The 23231-nt window shown below is 34.1% G+C and overlaps 1 protein-coding gene across 1 annotated transcript in view; it reads right to left on the reverse strand.

Moving 5' to 3' along the window:
* Nucleotides 1–22928, reverse strand: part of LOC145267096 (aspartate aminotransferase, cytoplasmic-like) — a 69009-nt gene extending 46081 nt beyond the window's left edge. Inside the window, exons 1-2 of the mRNA XM_080123093.1 lie at nt 22549–22928; nt 8224–8405 (exon numbers count right to left, since the gene is read on the reverse strand). Coding sequence (XP_079979219.1) covers nt 8224–8405; nt 22549–22660 — 294 coding nt within the window. The 5' untranslated portion in view covers nt 22661–22928. The remainder of the gene's footprint in view (nt 1–8223; nt 8406–22548) is intronic.
* Between the last annotated feature and the right edge of the window lie 303 nt (nt 22929–23231).

Here is a 23231-nt window from a genome sequence, read left to right on the forward strand (position 1 = left end):
TTCCACAGTGAAACCAACTTATATCAAAAATCTCACATCATCACTGATATGTTTGAGGCTAACAACTGATAAAATTGTTCAAGTGTTCACCTTGACATTGATTGTGAGAGTTGCAACCTTGGTTGAAGTGAGTGTTCCTAATGATGGAGGTCTGAACAGAGCTGAAAGGGAGAAACAGACCAAATATCAAGGTCTCATGTATGATATGAAAAGAAACTGGAATCTTGGAGAAATATCAATCATACCAGTTATTATAGGTGTCACAGGGCTTATGAAGAAGAACCGGAAGTCCTACCTAACTAATATTCATGGTGAACCAAGTGCAAAAGAGATCCAGACAATTGCACTTAAGGGAACAAGGAGGATACTAAAAAGAGCTCTCGGTTGGTTTCAATAAAAAGGAGGGCAATATTGGCAGCTGGTTTGGTTGCCCCATACCCAGCGTTACAATCTTCAAAGGAAGAAAATTAAAAAAGATTTTTAAAAAAAAAAAAAAAAAAAACCTTCAAAGGTGAACCATAAATAAAGGGTATTCTACAAGTCAGGAACACATTTGGACATTAAATATCTCAAAAACTATTAAGGATATAAAAATGCTGATTATATACGTAGTCGCGCAAGATGGGACAGTGGTAGAGGTTTAGGCTTCTTTCCATGGGGTCCACTTAACTATCCATTTCTGCGAGTCAACTTTTTGATTGACATAGCTAAATTTGAACGCTTTTCACTTCCTGTCGGGTCATAGCGCAGCGGTAAGAGGTCAGGTTTTCTTTCACTTTCTTTTCCGCCTTCACCTCACAGGTTCGAGCCTACCTGCCTACTACCACTTTTTTTTTGTACTCAACACACCTCCAAACATCTGGGCAATGCCAGGAACCCCCGCTAGTTAGTCATAAATTGCAAAAACGATGTGCTCAAAAAACAAACCTCCATTTTTCGCATGTTTTTTAACTGACATGAGTCAGTTAAAAAACATGCGAAAAATGGAGGTTTGTTTTTGTTCTTTTTCCCTATTCTCTTCATTTTTTGGGTGTTTTTAACCGACATGAACACATTTTCTTTTGCAATTTATGACTATCATAAATTGCTGTTTTTATGTAATGCTTTAACCAGCAAATTCTAGCTCAGCTATAATTGTAATTTGTTAAGTTCTTTCTGTTCTGTTATGAGAAGAATAGCAAGAATAGCATTCTTTGAAACTCTGTGGAATAAGGATTTATTTGAGAACTAAATTTATCTAATTCAACTTTAATATTAACTAATATATATATATATATATATATATATATATATATATATATATATATACACACTTTTTTTTATTTTAAAGTTTGTTTTTGAAATGTTACTTTCAATGTATACCATTTTCATTTAACGGGTCTGGATTGTTATTTTAAAACCATTCACCGTTAATTTTGAGTCAAGCTCAATGTGTCTATTTAATAGGGACACAGCATATATAGTGCAAAGTTTTGTTGAAAATTCAAAGACTCACGTTTTTTTTTTTTATAACCTTCGTTTATTTCCTGGATTTTTCCATTACAGCTGTTTCATTAATGAGTGGCAATTTTACGATTTATGTTTCCGTAAAAATATCCTGTCTCCACCAACTTCTTCAGATGTTTATCCATTAGATTTTTACAACAAATGGTATATTTTTAACATGCTGGACATCGTATTCGGAGATTATATATATATATATATATATATATATATACACACACACATAAAAATCATTAATATTAAAGTGGAACTAGATAAATTTGGTTTTCAAATCATGTCACGTTCATTTAATGTATATAATTCAATAGATATAAAGTCTTGAAATTTTCCCAAGACTTTTGGAACACCATGTATTTTGATTGGTTTTGTTTTACAGCATATCAACGCTTTTCAGGTTGTTTAATGTCGAATCTAGTAATTTGGGAAAAAAAAAGTTTTTATGCTTCAAGTTCTTTATATCTTCAAATATTTATTCATGGTGTTTAGTTTAGTAATTGTTTTCGGTTTTGCATGGCATGATTGAGTTTTGTAAAGGAACAGAAAAAAAAAACTAACATCAATGTCTGGTGTATTTTAGGTCAGACAGCCAATATCTGGTAGCATCAGTAATCCTAGAAGGGAAGTATATTGATTATCATATTAATGGGAGTTGATCCATATTTGTTTCTTTAAGGCTTTTTTTTTCTTATATACTTTAATAACAATAGATATACTAAAATATACCTTAGTTCTGGGATTGAATTATATTTGAAAAGTAAAAAAATGAAAATTCTTCCAATTAGCTGTAATTTATAATTAACTCAACATGTAAAGAGTGATGGAGCATTACCATCTAATGTACATCTGTGCATCTATACACACCACAAACACACACACACTATATATATATATATATATATATATATATATATATATATATATATATTGTTGTTGGTATGACAGTCACTCTAGGCAGGTTGAACTGGCTTCCTCTAAAGGAGGAAGTGTCAAGAGAATATAAAATTCACAGGTGGTCCCCAGTCATCTGTAATATTTAGTGCATTTTGGGTCAGGATTGGTTGGTTGGTTGTTTTTGTTTTACGGCATATCAACCCTTTTCAGGTTATTTAATGCCGAATCCAAAGATTTTGAAGAAAAATTTTTTTAATAGAATATATTTGTTGTTTTCAAGTCGGTTTCTATTTAACCCATAGTTGGGACCCTAACAGGTACTACCACTCCGGGTCAGAGTGGACCTGGGAGCAATGGCAATTAAAGGGTGGCTCCACACTCCCCAAAGCCCGCAAGCTGGGGCCTCACCACTGGATATAGTTTAAGGTCATATCCAGGACCTTTTGGGTCAGGAAGCCAATATCTTCAGACAGCCTGATCTGGTAGTACCAGATGCCCTAACAGGTATCATCATTCTGGGGCAAAGTGCGCCTGGGAGTAATCTTCTATTATCTATCTATTATATGAAAGGTAAATGTGTGTGTGTGTGTGTGTGTTTGTATGTCCACTAAAAACTTTTGTCATCCGCATCGAAGCAGCACGGATGTGGTACCGTTAGAAAGAGCGACCTTTGGCACATAATATCGAAAAATTGGAAAAAATAGTTAATTATTTCATGTAGAAATGTCGTTTTGCTTTCGACGCTGTCTGTAAACCGCACAGGTGCAAACAGGCAATGCGTTCTTTCATTTTGAAAAAAAATTATTTACGTTATAACATCTATGTCATTGTAGACCCATCGATAACATATTCACTTACGAACTTAACTTTTACGAGTTCACACCCAGCATGCAACATTTTTTTCTTTTTGCTTACAAATTTTTTCTTTCAGTTTTGCTTCTGGCTTATGGCACCCAAGTTCTGTTTTGTTTTTTGTTACAATGCCAGGCACCCCCACCCAGCCAGTGGTAAATAAGAGGCAACTTCATATTCTCCAAATAGGGCCTCACCACTAGATGTCTTCTATATATGAGAGAGAGTAGAATGTGAACCTTCGGTTTACTTTTGACAGCTTCATAACTTCCTTTATTTCGTCAATTAGTCCTCATATACCTTGAACAATGTTTCTAACAAGGTATAAAAAAAAAGTGCAATTTTCTAGATCAGAATCTAATACTTATTGTTAGCTAGTTTTTGATCTTGAAGTAGTATTTTTTTTTTTTAGTTATTTACATCAAGTGGTTTCATACCTTGTCTGGAGTTGTTTCCATTAAAAAATTTAGATGACAAAAATAAATACTATAATACTTATAATACTTATTATTAGCTAATTTTTTATCTTGAAGTAGTATTTTTTTTTTAGCTATTTACATCAAGTGGTTTCATACCTTGTCTGGAGTCGTTTCCATTAAAAAATTTAGATAACAAAAATAAATTCCTTTACTTCAACATAATACTAAGCAACAATACTAACACATCTATAGATAATTATAATAATGATAATAATAAAATAAAACATAAAATAAAATTGAGACGATATAGATACAAATCTAAATAGTGCAAGCAAAACAGGACATTTGAAAACAATGAAAGCCAATTCTACCAAAATGTGAACGGAAGAAAAACAAAAACAGACTGACCAAACCCGACAGAAACAAAACTCTACTGGACTAAGATATGGAAAGAACGACAGGATCGCAATATGATGGCAGAAAAACATGAAGAGTTACAATAAATCTAATACTTATTGTTGGCTAGTTTTTGATCTTGAAGTAGTATTTTTTTTTTTTTAGATAGCAAAAATAATAAATTCTTTTACTAATCAACAATAAGAATACATCTATTAATAATAAAAATAATTAAAAAAATAATAGACAAAAAACAAGAAAACAGTAAATGCAGACTGTGGACAAAGAAACAAAACAATAAACCATATAGTAAGTGAATGTAGCAAACTAGCTCAAAAGGAATACAAGAGCAGGCACTACCAAGTAAGAAGGGCAGTACACTGGAAATTGTGCAAAAAACTGCACCTCGAACGCACGGACAAATGGTATAAGCATAAGCCAGCAACAGTAATTGAAAACAAGAATCACAAAACCTTATGGGACATGAACATACAAACTGATAAACCCATCCAAGCAAGAAGACCAGATGTTGTAATAATTAACAAGAAAGAAAAGTCCTGCCAAATCGTAGACTTTGCTGTTCCAGCTGATCACAGGAAAAATATCAAAGAAAAGGAGAAACAGAGTAAATAAGCAGAGCTAGTCAAAGAGCTTAAAGGTATATGGATGATAAAAAAAAAAATCAAGATAGTACCTATAATAGTAGGAGCACTAGGAAAAACTTTGAAAAAAGAATGGGAGAAATTGGAATCAGAGGAATGGCTGGAAAGATACAATGAATAACAATAATAAAAACAGCTGAAATGTTAAGGAAAACCCTTGAATGCGGAGACTAATACACATAAGCCACATACACGGACTACACAAGCTACTGCAGAAACAAAACATGAAGAAGCGTTACATGGAACCAAGAACATTGGAGATGCATATCCATAAGTTCTCTATTCCCTTCCCCATTCTCTCCCATTATCCAATCACTGCTGTCCCCCCCCCCCAAAGAATAATGCCAAATAGCCAAGAAGGGTCGAGGAGGATGGAAAGACCGAGGAGAGAGCACTAACCAGACCTCTGTTGGAGAAGTGCAAAGGGAACTGGGACCTTGGGGAGGCTTACTGCCACTCAAATTCCAGTGGAGACCAATGGCCGCTGCTAGTGAGAAATCAATGGTAAGCGGCTGTTGCAATAATGCAAATTTATTTGCAAATGATATCAAGTAGTGGAGAGTACTGAAAAACTGGGGAGACTTGTCACCCAGCTTCCAGGAAACACCACAGGTTGTTTTCAAGGAGAGTTCCTCTATGACCTGTGTGAAAGCTACTTGTGAGCCAATAATAATAATGATAATAATAATAATAATGATAATAATAATAATAATAATGATGATAATAATGATGATAATAATAATGATAATAATGATGATAATAATAATGATGATGATAATAATAATGATGATGATAATAATAATAACAATAATAATAATGATAACAACGATAATAATTGCCACTCAAATTCCAGTGAAGATCCAAGGCCGCTGCCAACAAGAAATCAATGGCAAGCAGCTGTTGCGATAATGCAAATTTATTTGCAAATACCATCAAAAGAGGTGGAGAGTACTGGAAATCTGGGGAGACTTGTTGTCACTCAGCTTTCAGGAAACACCACAGGCTGTTTTCAAGAAGATCTTTGATGACCTGTGTGAAAGCTCCTTGTGAGCCAATAATAATAATAATAATAATAATAATAATAACTGAAATAGAAATAAATTTAAAAATGCCCCTTCCTGAGAGGTGCTAGTCTGGGGGGGGGGGGCTCTGAAAGCCGAACAACAGTTGTTTTTGAACTTAAATAACTTGTTTGTCCTCCATCAGTCCTCCTGCTTTCAGACAACTTGTATTTATGGTTTCGTGCTGTGAAAATCCCGACAGTAATATTTGTCGAAAAGGTCAGAAAGAATAACACAACGAAAAAAAATATAATCTGGTAAATATATTTGTAAACATGACATGTTTATCATCAACAATTTCAAGATTAAATTACAAAGTTTTCGGGTCAAGAAAGACAGACAGACAGACATCTTTATCTAACATATAAAAGTAAGCAAGTCCGATTTTCAAAGTTATACCTAAATAGCAATGCAGCTGCATCACCATATCAGATTAAATGTCAGATAGCTTTTAAAAATTGACTTCCCAACTAATATACAGGCTTATTGGAATATAACGCCTTATTATTATTAAATGTTTGTAAATTTATTACTGAAATAGAATTGTTACAAGAAATGAATACAACAAGAAAAAGTGTAGCACCAGATTTTAATTATAATTCAATACGGATGCCAAGTAGCAGATGCGAAGGCGAGATGCAAAGATAACAAAAAACCGTATAATTTATAGTAATAGATGGATAAAACACAGGCTTCTTCAGTCTTTGATAGACTATGGATACCCACGTAGGGATGCCTGCGCGTGAAATTTTTGTGGCAGGAGGTGCACAATCTCCAACCACACCTCTCCTGAGTCGACCCTGCCAAGTGAAGTGTATGTACAGGACGACTGGAAACAAATGCCGAGATAAGCAGAGAGCATACACAGCACCTAGAATTCCCAAATGGTCACCCATCTGGTACTAACCAGCCTCAACATTGCTTAACTTCGTGATCTGACAAGAACCGGTGTGTCTACTCGATTATGCCGTACAATAGATGGATAGACAAAAATATTACAGATGCAAAGGCTAGACGGGATAGTAAGAAATTCTAAAGTATAGAATTTGCAGTAACGGACACACCGGTATAGAATTTGCGGTAACGGACACACCGGTATAGAAGTCGCGGTAACGGACACACCGGTATAGAAGTCGCGGTAACGGACACACCGGTATAGAAGTCGCGGTAACGGACACACCGGTATAGAAGTCGCGGTAACGGACACACCGGTATAGAAGTCGCGGTAACGGACACACCGGTATAGAAGTCGCGGTAACGGACACACCGGTATAGAAGTCGCGGTAACGGACACACCGGTATAGAAGTCGCGGTAACGGACACCCCGGTATAGAAGTCGCGGTAACGGACACCCCGGTATAGAAGTCGCGGTAACGGACACCCCGGTATAGAAGTCGCGGTAACGGACACACCGGTATAGAAGTCGCGGTAACGGACACACCGGTATAGAAGTCGCGGTAACGGACACACCGGTATAGAAGTCGCGGTAACGGACACACCGGTATAGAAGTCGCGGTAACGGACACACCAGTATAGAAGTCGCGGTAACAGACACACCAGTATAGAAGTCGCGGTAACAGACACACCAGTATAGAAGTCGCGGTAACAGACACACCAGTATAGAAGTCACGGTAACAGACACACCAGTATAGAAGTCACGGTAACAGACACACCAGTATAGAAGTCACGGTAACAGACACACCAGTATAGAAGTCACGGTAACAGACACACCAGTATAGAAGTCACGGTAACAGACACACCAGTATAGAAGTCACGGTAACAGACACACCAGTATAGAAGTTACGGTAACAGACACACCAGTATAGAAGTTACGGTAACAGACACACCAGTATAGAAGTTACGGTAACAGACACACCAGTATAGAAGTTACGGTAACAGACACACCAGTATAGAAGTTACGGTAACAGACACACCAGTATAGAATTCACGGTAACAGACACACCAGTATAGAATTCACAGTAACAGACACACCAGTATAGAATTCACAGTAACAGACACACCAGTATAGAATTCACAGTAACAGACACACCAGTATAGAAGTTACGGTAACAGACACACCAGTATAGAATTCACGGTAACAGACACACCAGTATAGAATTCACAGTAACAGACACACCAGTATAGAATTCACAGTAACAGACACACCAGTATAGAATTCACAGTAACAGACACACCAGTATAGAATTCACAGTAACAGACACACCAGTATAGAATTCACAGTAACAGACACACCAGTATAGAATTCACAGTAACAGACACACCAGTATAGAATTCACAGTAACAGACACACCAGTATAGAATTCACAGTAACAGACACACCAGTATAGAATTCACAGTAACAGACACACTAGTATAGAATTCACAGTAACAGACACACTAGTATAGAATTTACAGCAATAATCTTCCAATTTTACTTACTCGGTTCTCAACAATGGCTGGGTTGCCTTCTCCTAACAATAATTTCAGAGAAGCATTGCGAAATTCTGGTAAGCCCAAAATTGGTAGGTACTCATGGTTGAGAGTCGTGTCGGCAGCCATCTTGGACTCCACACTTTGTACTACTGGAAGAACCCATGGGTTTCCTTCTTCTGTGCGATAGGCTAGATAAAAAGCAAAAAAAAAAAAATTTTTAATTGATCTCATCATATAAAGCTTCATCTTTTAAGAATTGAAACAGAAACCAAAAAAACTGATGCAATTTTAAAATGAATAAAATTATTTAAATTTTTTGCATATTTGCATTTTGATACTTTCGATTCAAAGGCCAGCCTAACCAAAATCTATTTGATTTTCTCTCTTCAGATCTTGAGCCAAATTTTCGACCAAAAACCAATTAAAAAGCCTGCCCTGTCTGAATACACTTTATGTAAAATTTCAAATGTTTCGACCAAAAATTGGCTGAGAGGTCAAACTTTTTTTCAACTCCAATTTTGACCCCTTAACATTTTGTTTTGGGGTCAAATCAAGTTAAAAAATTTGATCCATGTCCAAGTAACCTACATCTAAAATTTCAAGTGTTTAGACCCAAAATTGGCAGAGGAGTTTGGTAGAGTTTTCAGAGGTCAAATCGTTGAACTTTGATGCCTTGACAGACAAATTTCTGTCCAAAAACCGAATAAAAAGATTTTTCCAAATCTCAATACCCCTTATGTCAAATCTCGAGTTTGCAGTAGGAAAATGTACTCACACAGATACACAATTTCACATATATATTTTTATACAACCATCATAAACTGTATATATGTACATAAATGTTTAATTTACATAAAAACTCCCCCTTATTAGTTTCTCTCTCTCTCTCTCTCTCTATATATATATATAGCCCTAAACATTTAAACCCTCTCGTCATTGACCATCCCTCCTGAGAAAGCCCGCATAAGACGGGCGAAACGTTGAGCCTCTAGGTCTCTCTGCCTCCATCTGAATTTCATGTATATATGTGTGTGCATATGGTGTGGCTAAGAGGCTAAGGAATGAAGGCAGAAAGTTGTATGTTTTGGTTTCAGTTCTAGCTGATGGTACCCAAGTCATTTTTTTTTTAGTTTTGATCTCACTACTATACATTAGGTTCAATATAATAATCAATAAAGAATTGTATCTATAATAATAAATACGTAATCTGCATGAATTAAAATATCTTATTTAAGCATATCTTATGACCGGGCAATGCCAGGCAATCTGCTAGTATGCATTAGAAACAATAATGTAGCAAGAATAAAATCATTTATTGGTTTTTATATTTTTATTTTGAGACTTACAATGTAATATAGCTTTCTAAATGCAAGACTTATTTTTTTCTTATTACTTTATTGGTATTAAACTGATACATACATACATTTAAACAGATAGTTGAGATTTATATTATAGATGAAGATTTGGTATTTGTCTGAAACCGTTACTATATTATTACTAATGGAGATTTATCATCTGTCTGAAACTATAACTATACTATAACTAATATATATATATATACTAACTATACTATAACTATTCCTATATAGGAACTATACTATAACTATTCCTATATAGGAACTATACTATAACTATTCCTATATAGGAACTATACTATAACTAATATATATATATATATATATATATATATATATATATATATATACTAACTATACTATAACTGCAACTAACTAATATATATACTAACTATACTATAACTAATATATACTAACTATACTATCACTGTACTATAACTAACTATACTATAATATATACTAACTATATTAGAACTATACTATAACTAACTATACTATAACGAATATATATATACTAACTAAACTATACTATAACTATACTATTACTAACGGAAATATATCTGTCTGAAATTATACCTATATTATTACTTCTATTACTAATGGAGAGTTGTAAATGAGAGTATTCTTCAAGCCAGCTAAATATGAGAGTATATATATTTTTTTTAATTTGTTCAAAAGAGAAAAAAATGAAATCTAAGAAAGTAACGAGTTTTAGTCATTTCTTTTATGGTGAAAAGTTTATGAATTAAAAAACAATAGGAAAAAAAGAGAAGGAAAAAAGAAATATAAAATGGGGAGCGTAATGAAAAGATGTACAAAAAAAATGTAAACAAAATGTAAAAAATGTGTCAACTGAAAAAGGAAAAAAAAGAAAAGATAAAGAAAGAAAAAGGATTTTTTTTTAAATTAAAGAAAAAAAAATCAAAGAAAAAAAAAAGAAAAAAAATAAAAGAAAAAAAAATAAAAGAAAAAAAAATAAAAGAAAAAAAAATAAAAGAAAAAAAAAATCAAAGAAAAAAAAAATCAAAGAAAAAAAAAATCAAAGAAAAAAAAAATCAAAGAAAAAAAAAATCAAAGAAAAGGTCACATCTTGAGATAACAATTCACAGTAACTAAAGTAAATCTATTCATACACCAAATGTTAACGTTCCTTTCTTTAAAGCTTTTCTTCAATAATTAATCAAATACCCTTTAGCCTGGGTGTCCGGTGTTGGTTTGGAGGTGTGTATTGAGCAAAAAAAAAAAAAAAAAAAAGTAGTAATAGGCAAGCAGGCTCAAACCCGTGATGCAAAGAAAGTGAAAGAAACTCTGACGTCTTACCCCTACTCCATGACGCCAGCGGAAGTTCAGAACGTGGAAATTAGTGAAGTCATTCCAACCGATATGATGACTTGCAAAACTGGCGACACAAAAAAACCGACCCTCCTTGTAGAAAACTGCCCAGTTGAGGGTGAAGGAATTAATTTTTTTAGCCAATTTTTCGATATTTGTCATCCGAAGAGTCGAGCTTCAAAACGATACCGATCTCACGAAAATCCGTCGCCTCTGTCAAAGATTTTAGGCAGACATACATACATACATTTAAACAGACAGGTGAGATTATTATAAATGGTAAAATATTTCTTAGTTTTGGGATTGAGCACATGTTGTGTGATACACTTAGCTCTTATTTTGTACAATTTCTATTACTCTTAATTCCGCCTCTTTCTATTTTCATTAACAGTCATAGGTAAGAAAATTATTAAATAGAAGATTTCACTTATCTAATATAAACAATAAGGTATATCGCTACAAGTATTAATACTATTTAAACTAACGCTAGGAAGAGAGGGAGGGTAGAAGAAGAAAGTGAATAAAGGGAACGGAAAAAATAATTTTTTATTTTGCCTTGATTCTTTTTTTTTTTTTTTTTTTTCTATACAGCTGCCTTTGCAAGTTTGCTTTTTCCTGGTTTAAAACAAACTAACCCAAACTCAGTGACTCAGATCATCACATGCGTTTGTAGTCTTATTTCAGATAAGTCTAAGCATCTATGTAAAAGGTTCTGTCGGTCTGTTACATTTAAGAGATTTCCACATGTGGAACACTCAGGACTGCTTCCCTACAAACTACAACATGGCTATCTTCAAATCTATACCATGGTGCTGCTTCCCAGCTGACTATAATATGGTCATCTTCAGGGCTGACATAAATAATTAAACATACCCAAGTTCAACCATTACTGACTCTCACAATGTTGTCTCACCATCCGCCTAATATTAATCCTTATCCTCGAGTAGCCTCCGATCCTTGATATGCAGTGACTCACAAGTAAAAAAAAAAAAAACAATGCAACAAAATCCTGCCATAAACTGCTCTATAAGAAATTAAACACCATCAAAGTTAGTACTTCCATAGTGTTCTTCAGCTTTAAACTGACCATCATTTGCGTCTCATTAAACACTGATCCTCGAATGGCTCCTGGCCTTCATAGTTTAAAAAAATCCAATGTCAACAATATTCTGTCATAAACTACTTCATAGGAAATTAAACACTGTTCATAGCATTAATTAATGCTAGTACTTCTATAGGGTTCTTCAGCTTTAAACTGACAATGTCCATCTCATTAACTCTTTATCCTCAAATGGCTCCTAGCCTTCATAGTAAAAAAATAAATTTAAAAAAAAAATAAACGGCATTATAATCACTAAAGGCAGACATCTTTATAATATGAGTTCTTGTATTTATAAGGTCAAGGTCACACGTATTCTAGTTGACCCTCAGATGACCTGATCTTTTCTTTCTTTTTCTTTTCAGCCGATTTGCTATATTCCCTTTCAATGACTTTTAATATACTATTATTTAATCGATGCCTACAGTTGCTTTATATTTGGGAAAAGGTAATCTAATAAATAAAAGGTAAGCTACATGTCTGTTCGTCTCCATATTCTCAAACTATCTCCTCCAAGAAACTAAAAGTCGCAGGGCGGCGCTAGAGATCTCAAATGATTGGATTTTTTTTTATGGGCCGTTCTTTTATGGGTCTTTAGCCGGTTAAAATTGCTTTTTTAAGGGGGTCAAAAATAGGCAAAATTGAAAAAAAAAAATCGTTAAACATTTGTATATTCATCTTCGTTTAGTTTTAACTTTTAATCGATTTATATACATGTCACATTAGTACAATCACCCACTTTGACTGCTATAGTTTCGGTTTCGAGTCTAGCTGATGCCACGTAAATACTGTTTTTTACTTTTGAAATCACGATTCTGTAATAATATATACGAAATCTGGACAAATTAAAATATCATATTTAAGCATATTTTACGCCCGGACAAAGCCAGGTGCCCCCACCCCCGCTAGTAATAATATAAATGACTAGTTAGAGTAACCCTGTGTTACCCAAGAGTCTTTATTTTATCATTTTTTTTTTATTTTTTATTTTTTTTTGACCTATGCAGTTTTGGTTTGTTTTTTGTTGACTTTTTAAACCAATTATTTTGTATTTATTTTTATTAAATAGGATTTGAGATTTGTATTTTTGGTCCATAATTTATAAAATTAGAGCACTTCTGCAGTTTATGGACCGTACTATTGTTTTAGGTAGGATTTTTTTTTTTTTTTACTCATGTTAGAGTAACCCTGTGTTACCCGAGAGTCTTTATTTTATTTAGGTAGGATTTTTTTTTTTTTTTTTTTTACTCATGTTCACCCCTTACAAAGCATATCACCACTTGGACGTAAGGGGCTACTATTTTGGGGCCATGTCTAGGAAAAATTAACAAGATATCTGTTTATGTTACATTTAAACTTCTGCATATCAGTACAGCCAGGGAATCAGGCAGTAGGAAGGGAATTCCAGAGTCTAGCTGTTTGAAGGAAGAAACTATTAGAATAAAAAGCTTTCTGGCATTTAGGGACAACAGTGAAGGGGTGAGATCTTATTGCTAAGCGGGTTTGTCGGGGATACATACGTTGAGGGGGTACAAGTGAAACAAGTTCATCAGAACACATTCCATTAAAATATTTGTAAAACAGGCACAGTGATGCAATATTGTGGCGATGAGACAGGGGCTGGAGCTTAGTTGATAAAGTGGGACCTATTAGATTGACTCTTTTTTTGGATTTATCTAAGAGGGAGACGCTAGTGGTAGATACACCAGCCCAGATATGGCAACAATACTCCATGCATGGGCAAATGGTGGCCTTGTAAAGGTACAGGATAATCTCAGGCGTGAGTAGTTTACTAGCCCGATAGAGGGAACCCACCTGCTTTGCAGCAGCCTTTGCAATGTCCTCTATATATTTGTTCCAGTTCATATTGCCTGCAAATGTTAAGCTGAAGAGTTTGAAAGTAGAATTCTCAGGCAGGGTGCTATTTGTCATGGATTGGAGAGGCGTCTTGTAATTGTTAAAGGAGAGCAGCTTAGTTTTTACTAGCATTAAAGGATCATCAAGTAAATTCAGTTTTTACGGACCTTTTATTTATTCAATTGTAATATGAAAGTACGGAATAGTTAAAGACCCCTTCCCCCCTTCATCATGTTAAGAATGGTTTTCTAAATATCATTTCAGCATGGTCTATCAAGTATAAAGGTCATTCCAAAAGTAATACATCCTATTTTTTTTCTTTAACTAAAAAAGAAAAAAGTTAAAGAGCTACAAAGACGGGAGTGATTCTATTAAAACGATCGACCTTTGATGCTCCAGAATTTAATTTTCTACATAGTCACCAACATTCTAAATGCAATTTTGCCAGCGATGAGATAGTGGCTGTGCATGGGCATTCAGAGCACGCTTTGTCACTCACATCTCGGTTGGCACACTAAAACCGACAAACTCATCTTCTAACTGTACCAACATAAACTGCATTGGTTTCATAAACATTTAATAGGCACCAATCAATGTTGAGCAGTTCGATTTTTTCAACAGAAAGGAATTCAATGACATCTCTGCTTCTGACACACATCCATGACAAGGTTGCTTTCTGAACATCTCCACCATCAATATCTGCAACAGAGAGACGAAACTTTCAGGTCATGAATGTCTAAGTTCAGTCACCATAAAAATGCAATTTGCAATCCCCTCTGATCCACTGAAGCGGAATAAAAAGATAGGAGGAAATACTTTTGGACGCCTCTCATGCCAAAATTTGAACTAATCGTTTATTGTTTTAATCTGTATTTGTCCAATGATCCCTGGTGTTACCAGATCAGGCTGTCTGAAGATATTGGTTTCCTGACTCAAATGCAACATACAATTAAAACCTTTTGGTGTTTGTCTTTTAACTCTTTGAAAAACAAAATCATGTTCTGCAAAGTGGGAAACAAAAACAACAGTCACCCTCCCTTCCCCCATCCTTTTCTTTCTCCCTCATTTGCTTCAAGATTTTTCTGTATTTTTTTTTTTTTTTTTTTTTAAATAAATGTAATTCTACATAAGCACCAAAATATTTTTTTATCTTTTTTTTTTTAACAGCTGTATAATGATTTATTAAGTCTCAGAGGCTACTCAAGGCTAAGTGTTAGAAAGATTGAAAACAGTAGGTGGAATGCACAGAAAAAGTATTTGTTTGCATTAGACTTGAAGACGAGCATGTTATAGTCAGTTGAGAAGTAGACTCGTGGTATCCTGTTCCACAGACGGCATGTTTCAGGAAATAAACTTTGTTCATGGAAGCTTCGCTTGAGATTATATATATATATATATATATATATATATATATATATGTGTGTGAACACGTCCATAAACATGAGTGCGCGTATCCTGTGTGTGTATATGTACGTGAAGAAGCATTTGTGGTAGTGCGCGAGTGTATATACATGTATGTTCACGTATACGAGTGTGTTAGTGGGGTAGCGTGGAGGGACTTGGTTTGGAATAGAAGCCACACAAGTTGCTGACCATTCCAAGTCGAAAATGCTGGAAGGGTCATATTCAGATAGATCTTTACCTTAATGGCTATACCCGTGCCCCTTCCCCTCGCTGCTAACTCTGCCCGCTCCCTCATGTTTTCTATCATTCACACTGAGGAAGATCGAAGGATCGGTCGAAAATTATGTGCTTTTGAAGGAAACATTCTTGTTTTTTTTTCAAAAGACTTTTTGTATTCCTACACGTCAACACACAGGAAATAAATACAGAAAAGATATAAACATTCATATTTTTCGTATTGATTTTTTATTCATACATATTTGAATATATATATATATATATATATATATATATATATATATATATATATAGAGAGAGAGAGAGAGAGAGAGAGAGAGAGAGAGAGAAAGAGAGAGAGAAAAGAAACCCCTTTACTGTGAATGTAGCTAGGTGAATGTTTGACAGGAGAGGGGTTCAGAGATGGGAACTCTGTTGAGTGGTACACCATGAACATAAAAATACAGGTTTTTTGCAGATTTTCATGATCGATTTTTCAAAGACTTTTCAAGGCCTGCTCCAGACAAAATTCAAGTTTTGAAAACAAAATTTGATATATAAACAATGATATAAACCTAAAAACTTAGAAATTAACATTTTGAATTGAAGTTTTGTGATAAAGGGACATAACTCTTAGTAACAATACCAGAAATAATACAATGCAATTTCAGAAGAATATATTTCAATTTTATCGTTAATATTTAAAAAAATCTTTTAATAGTATTTCAATTTGTATTTAAAAAATATTTTATTTTGAGTTTATTTTTAATATTACGGTGCAAATTTTGATTTAGAGATACTGAATTTTTAATATTACGATACAAATTTCGATTTAGAGATACTGAATTCCAAGTCAAACCAATGGTTTCTACTAAATTGTGATGTCGCAGTAAGGAACATATCCAAAAATTATGAAAACCGATAAGGTAGAAAATTAATTACTATTGAAAACTGTTTCCGAAAACAATAAGCGAAAATTAAGTTTTGCTAAATTGGCCAAAGATTTGCAGTTTTCAGAAAATATTTATCTCCCTTTTGTTACAATTAGAACTCTCCGGCTTCTTGTTTTTGCGAAACCTCAATTTTGCTAATTGTCTTCAAAAACTATTTTCATCAATAATTAATTTCTACCTTATTGTTTTTCATAATTTTTGGATATGTTCATTATTGTACGTAACATATGAATTCAGCAGATACCTTTGTTTTTGTTTGTTTGTTTTTTTTATTATATTTTCACCCCAAACAAGGCATAGTGCCACTTTGATGTAGGGGGCTACTATCAGGTACATAATTTGCAGGGATTTGTAGGGAGCTGAGCAGCAAGATGTCTGCTCTGCACTGCTTGAACTTCTGCATGTCAGTACAGTTGGAGGAGCAGGGACCTAGAATTCCAAAGTCTAGCAGGTCTGGGAAAGAAACTATTAGAGTAGAAGGCTTTCTTACATCTAGGGATCTCTAATGCGTAGGGGTGGGACTTTGCTGCCTGTTGGGTTTGTTGGGGGTATTTACATTGAGGAGGTACAAGGGTTTGTAGTTCGTCTGAGCATCCACTATTAACATACTTGTAGAACAGGTAGAGGGATGCAACAGAGGTTGAAGCTTAGATGACAGTTCAGGACCTATCAGGTTGGCGAAGGCCTTTTTCAAGACAAAATTTAAGGCCTTTTCAGGCCTGTGCAAACCCTGTTATAGTTCTTTTGTCTGCAGTAAATTTCTCACGCTTATAAAAAAAAAAAAAAAAAAAAAAAAAAAAAAAACTGGAAATTCAACATTTTAAAGACGTAAAATTACAAAAGTTAAAATAGATCATAAAAATAGTTCTATTCTTATACATTACGGAAATTATCTTAAGTGAAACTAGTTTTCACGTTTACTCCCCAAATTATTTTTACTATTCAACAAATGCATTTGACAAAAAAAAAAAAAAAAGTTTTTTCAAACAAGTCACCACTTATCAAGGCCTGCAGGTCACTCAAGGATAACTTATTTAATTTGACAATATGAAACACACAAAGTTCTATTTTATATAATAGTAGAAATAAAGATTATATAAAAAGAACTTTATTTATATTAATACGACAGAAATAGTAAGGAGGGAAATTTTCCATATGCTTACACCTATTTGCCTTAAATTCAGTGCAATTGTAAAAGTCTACACGTTTACAGCACGTCATGTCTTATTTGATAACGTGGTGTAGACGATGCATATATTTTTGATAAATTTTCACTGAAAAGCAAAACTTATTGTTTACAATATCTATAAAAGTGAAAATGTCTGTGTGTACATTTCCATACCAAGTAACTGTCTATTTTCGGTCTACAGACTCGAAATTTGATATACAGGGTATTGAGATTTGGAAAAATCTTTAATCGGGTTTCAGCCAGAAATTTTGCTGTTAAGGGATCAAAGTTCAACGATTTAACCTTTGAGATCTCTATCAAACTCCTCCGCCAATTTTGGGTCTAAACTCTTGAAATTTTAGATATAGGTTATTTGGACATAAATCTAACTTTATAATTTGATTTAAGCCCAAAACAATAAATGTTAAGGGGTCAAAATTGGGGTCAAAGTTTTGAAAAAATTGATATCTAGGGTCTCTAACAAATATGTCAGCCAATTTTTGGTCTAAACATTTGAAATTTCACAAAGTGTATTCAGACATCAGGCAAGCTTTTTAATTGTTTTTTTTTTTTTTTCTGAAAATTTGGCTTCCAAGGTGTCAAAGTTCAAAACATTTGACCTTTGCAGTTTCTAACAAACTATTAAGCCAATTTTGGGTCTAAACATTTGAAATTTTACATAAAGGGTATTCAGACTTTCAGCAAGCTTTTTAATCAGTTTTTGGGGCGAAAATTTGGCTGCCAAGAGGTCAAAGTTGAAAGAGTTGATATTTGAAGATTCTACCAAACTCCTCGGCCAGTTTTGGGTCTAAACACTTGAAATTTTAGATGTAGGTTACTTGGATATGGGTCAGACATTTTAATTTGATTTGAGCCCAAAATAATAAATGTTAAGGGGTTACAATTAGGGTCAAAGTGAAAGAAAATTTGACGTCTGCAGTCTCTAGCAACTTTTTTCTATGGTAGTTAAGGAAACCTATTATATAGAAAGGCATTACGGTACATATGCACATTTTTTAATATATACATATGCATATAAAGTTATTAGCAGTACATAGGGCCCGAGCAAAGCCGGACTGAACTGTTAGTAATTAATATTAGTAAAATTTATGACAACAAAATTTGCTGATAAATAGGCATCAGAAAACCGATTAATCAAAGGCCGATTAATCGGTAATCGGCCAATTTGATAATCAGTACATCCCTAATATATATATTTACCCGCCTCCGATTTTTTTTTTTTTTTTTTAAATCTCTAAATGTTTAACAATAGAGTTATTACTTATTCCAGATAAACCGTAAAAACGTCAAGTATGAAGATATTTTCTCAAACATAAAAGTACACTTCTAGATGATCTATCCATTTTAGTTTTAGTTGATTTAAAATCAATAAAAATAAATGTAGTAATTCGGGAAAGAAAGACGTTTTAATATTTTTTTCGTTTTGAGCGATACAAAAAAAAAAAATATATAGAACATGGCATCTTGTAAGACTCCATTTTGTTAAAATTCACATAATATTGGGATCGTTACCAAATTTCGTTTTATTGGGAAACAAATATAAAAACAAAAGAAAAAAAAGGGACAAATAAGAACTAGATCCGTGAAGTAAATTAGTTCAAATTTTATTTAAAATTTAAAAAAAAAAAAAAATCAGTTGATTTATTTCCCAAAGCAAGGGTTAAATTACCCTTAAATATCTGGGCAGGAGCTTCTAAAAACAGCCTATCCTGTCTTGACAGAGTACAAAATAGACTTTGTGGCTTAGTGGGGGATGCCCTTTTCTCTACCCTGCAACCTCTCTCCCACAGAAGAGACGTTGCGAGCCTATCTTTGTTTTATCGTTATTTCCATGGCAGGTGCTCGTCTGAACTCCAATCTCTGGTCCCCCCTCGCCAATCTTTCACGAAAAACACCCGTCTAGCTGAATCCACTGTGAAAAATTTCCCCCACTCTATATCTGTGCCTAAATCAAAACGCGGATTCCATGAACAGAGCTTCTTTCTTAGAACTGCCCGCCTGTGGAACTCTGTTCCGTCTGCCTGCTTCCCTCCGGACTACAACTTGGATGTCTTCAAGTCCAATGTTAACAAATTCCTAATGAACCGCCCCCTTAATTAAACACTTCATCAAATCTCCACACTAACGTAATGTACTTGCAATAACCCTTATCCCTGAGTGGCTTCCGGGCCTTGATAAGTGGTGATCACTGTGTAAAAAAAAAAATACCAATTCATTCATTCAAATAGTGTTCTGCCTGGTTCAGGCATTGATGTCTTTGACTCTCCATCTATTTTTTTTTCCTCAAGGCATTCATGAATTCATTGTTGCTCATCATTCACAAACTCATTCATGCTGTTTTTCTCGGAAGTGTTTTTGATGTATTGCCACAGCTTTCTTTGCTGTTGTACAGACAGTAGGCCGCAGTTTCTTTCTGTCTGAGCAGTACCCATACTGGGCGATTGAGCTGACCATTGTACCCAGAGAGATGGTCTGCCCACCAGCACGAGATACAAAACCATGAACAGAATTATTCCCGATCACTTCCATATTACATCGGTCACCTGCTTTCCATGACTTCACGTTACCCTGATTAGGGGGCTGAAGTGGATTCTCCACCTTGCCCAGGGGTCTCCCACAGTATAGCAGAGGGAAGGAGGTGTCTAACTTTGACAGCAGTGCTGCTCTGCCATCCTATACAGCATCTAGTATTCCCAAATGGTCACCTATCTAGTATTACTCAGGTTCATCGTTGCTTAACTTCGGTAATTTGGTGAGAACTGATGTGTCAATGTGATTATGTTATATGCAGTATTGCAGTACCAATCAACAAAAAAAACATGGGTTTGTATTACTGTACACAGATTCGAAAAAATTCTAAAAAAAAAAATATATATATATATAACAAATAAATGTTAGCAAAGGCAAAATAAGTTACTTTTCTACCTAACTGGATATATTTTTCGTGTTTTTATTCAATGTAACATGTTTATTCAGCTCGAAAAACATAGTGTTTACCGATGTATTGGAAAATTCAAAATGGCGCCCGACACTCTCTTTAACATGGTAAGTTTGGGAAAAGGTGTTATAAATAATAAACTAGAAAAAATACTATTAAAAAAACACCGAATATATGTCAAGCTATGTCACGGTAACATATAATGAGCGAATTTCTAACAGTATTTTGTCTAGTTTATTATTTATAACATCTTTTCCTGAACTTACCGTGTTAAAGAGAGAGTCAGACGCCATCTTGAATTTTCCAATACATCGGTAAACACTGTATGCTTTTCGAGCTGAATAAACATTTTATATTGAATAAAAACACGAAAAATGTATCCAGTTTGGTAGAAAAGTAACTTATCTTGCCTTTGATAACATTTATTTGTTATATATTTGTTTTGTTTTTTTTTTGACAACTTTTTCGAATCTATGTGTACAGTAATACAAACCCCAAATTTATCATCCAAATCGATTTTTTAATCATGAAAAACTTTCCCGTTTTCATTAATTAAATCGAAACATTTCCAATTAAACAATTACGGATATATGTTTTTTCACTTTCTTTACTTTTTTTTCATAGTTCTTTCCAGAAGTAATTAATATCTAGCTTAATTTTTTTGTTGTTGTTGTTATTTATTTCCTACTTCGGCCATAATTTAAAATACTGATTCTCCCTAAGATTTTAACGACAGGTGCGCGAAAAAAAAAAATGGTGTCTCCATTTTCGGCGATAAACCGTAGAAGTAAAAAAAAAAAAAAAAGGAACAAACCCAGTTGTGTTCATCAACGTTGCGTCTTTATTGCGAGCTTTGCTCTGGATGAATGAAAATATATTTTTCAAATATTTGTACTGGTGTTTTGTTTTCTTAATTTCATCCATCCAGCATTCCAGCAATTCCATTCCATATATAACAAAGTTGTATTTTCTTTAAATAAATAGAACAAAGAAAAGGTTTTGGTTTAAATTTTGTAGAAGCACACACACATATATATATATATATATATATATATATATATATATATAATTTGGATTTTCTTTGTGTATTTCATATTAAAACCCCTATATTTTTTTTTTTTTTTCCTGGTAAATTTTTACGATTTGCCCCAGCATATTATAAACACCCCAATCTCCCCATGTTAAGAATGGCTCTCGGAATACCCCCCCGCCCCACCTCGAAAACCGTTCTAAGCATTGGGAGGTTGGGGGGTATTCCGAAAGCCGTTCTTAACATGGGGTGGTTGGGGGTGTTTACTACGCTGAGGCAGGTCGTAAAAAATACCCTAAACTTTATAGTATTTTCAGATTAAATTCAAGTTTTGCGGTATCTTTTGTTTATTAAATTGGTTGGTGACAGTACATAATAGTTACAAAACACTCTCTCCATGTTAAGAGTGGGTTTCGAAATAATGTTATTATTTCAGTACGGTACCTTCTCTGCATAAGTACAATTAATTTATTAAATTTATCGGATTTGTCAGAGATACGAAAAAGTGGTAATAAACAAAAAAAAAAAAAAAAAACATATAACAAATAATTTATCCTTAATACTGTTTTTGTCTTAACAGAATTGGTGTTTATGCACTTATCGTACCGCGCTGAAATAACGTTATTATTTAGAAAACCATTCTTAACATGGGGAGGGTGTTTTATAACTATTCTGTACTTTCACCTAACAAAAAGAAAACCTATTGTTTCACGATTTATCTCCCTTGTTTGATCTGTCGCCTTTCTTTGTACCAGCACCGTGACATTATACATTATTTTGATCGGTCATCGATACCAGCGGTTTCACACAAACACCACCGGGAATCCCGTTAGTTAGTATCAAATGTTTCCGTTTTTCAACTGTTCTGAAAAATGGTATATATATATATATATATATATATATATATATATATATATATATATATATATATATATATATATGAGTTGTAAATGCTTACCTCCGACGCTAAGGTTGACTTTCTCCGGGTGCGTGTCTTCCCTGAAGGCCGCGCTCACGGCAAATACCTCGACGGGGGCCGCCACGGCCACATCGGCGTATTTTGAAGTCATCTTGGTTTATTTTTGTCGGTTGAGAATCCCAATTATTATACGAAGAAATAAATAACGAAGCTGACGACTGGAGAGGGCCTACCGATGTGGTTAGAAGTTATTGAAGGTCAAGTCGACTGTAGAAGGCCGCCGTGTTGAACGGTGCAATGCCAATGGGAAACGAATGAAAGAAAAAAAAGCGAATGTTGTTGCTTTTTGAAGGTCGAACGGAACGAAACGAAGAAGGAGGATGGGGAGTTCGGCTTTTTCCGGAAAATCCGACGGAAACAACCGAGTGACGTCACGCATCGCATCGACCGTGCGCGAAAAAAAATATGAACGCGTTCTGTTATCAGAACGCGTACCATTTTCCTTTCTCTCTCTCTCTCTCTCTCTCTCTCTCTCTCTCTCTTCCATTATATATATATATATATATATATATATATATATATATATATATATATATATATATATATATATGTGTGTGTGTGTGTGTGTGTGTGTGTGTAATTTGAATTAAATAGGTTTAAATTTATTGCACTAAAGGCCAATATTTTCCAAGTGCTCAATACATATGTAGAGCTAGTACCTC

The sequence above is a fragment of the Euprymna scolopes genome, chromosome 42 (genome assembly GCF_053919585.1).
Source record: "Euprymna scolopes isolate OS-2025 chromosome 42, ASM5391958v1, whole genome shotgun sequence".
Classification (NCBI taxonomy): Eukaryota; Metazoa; Mollusca; class Cephalopoda; order Sepiida; family Sepiolidae; genus Euprymna; species Euprymna scolopes.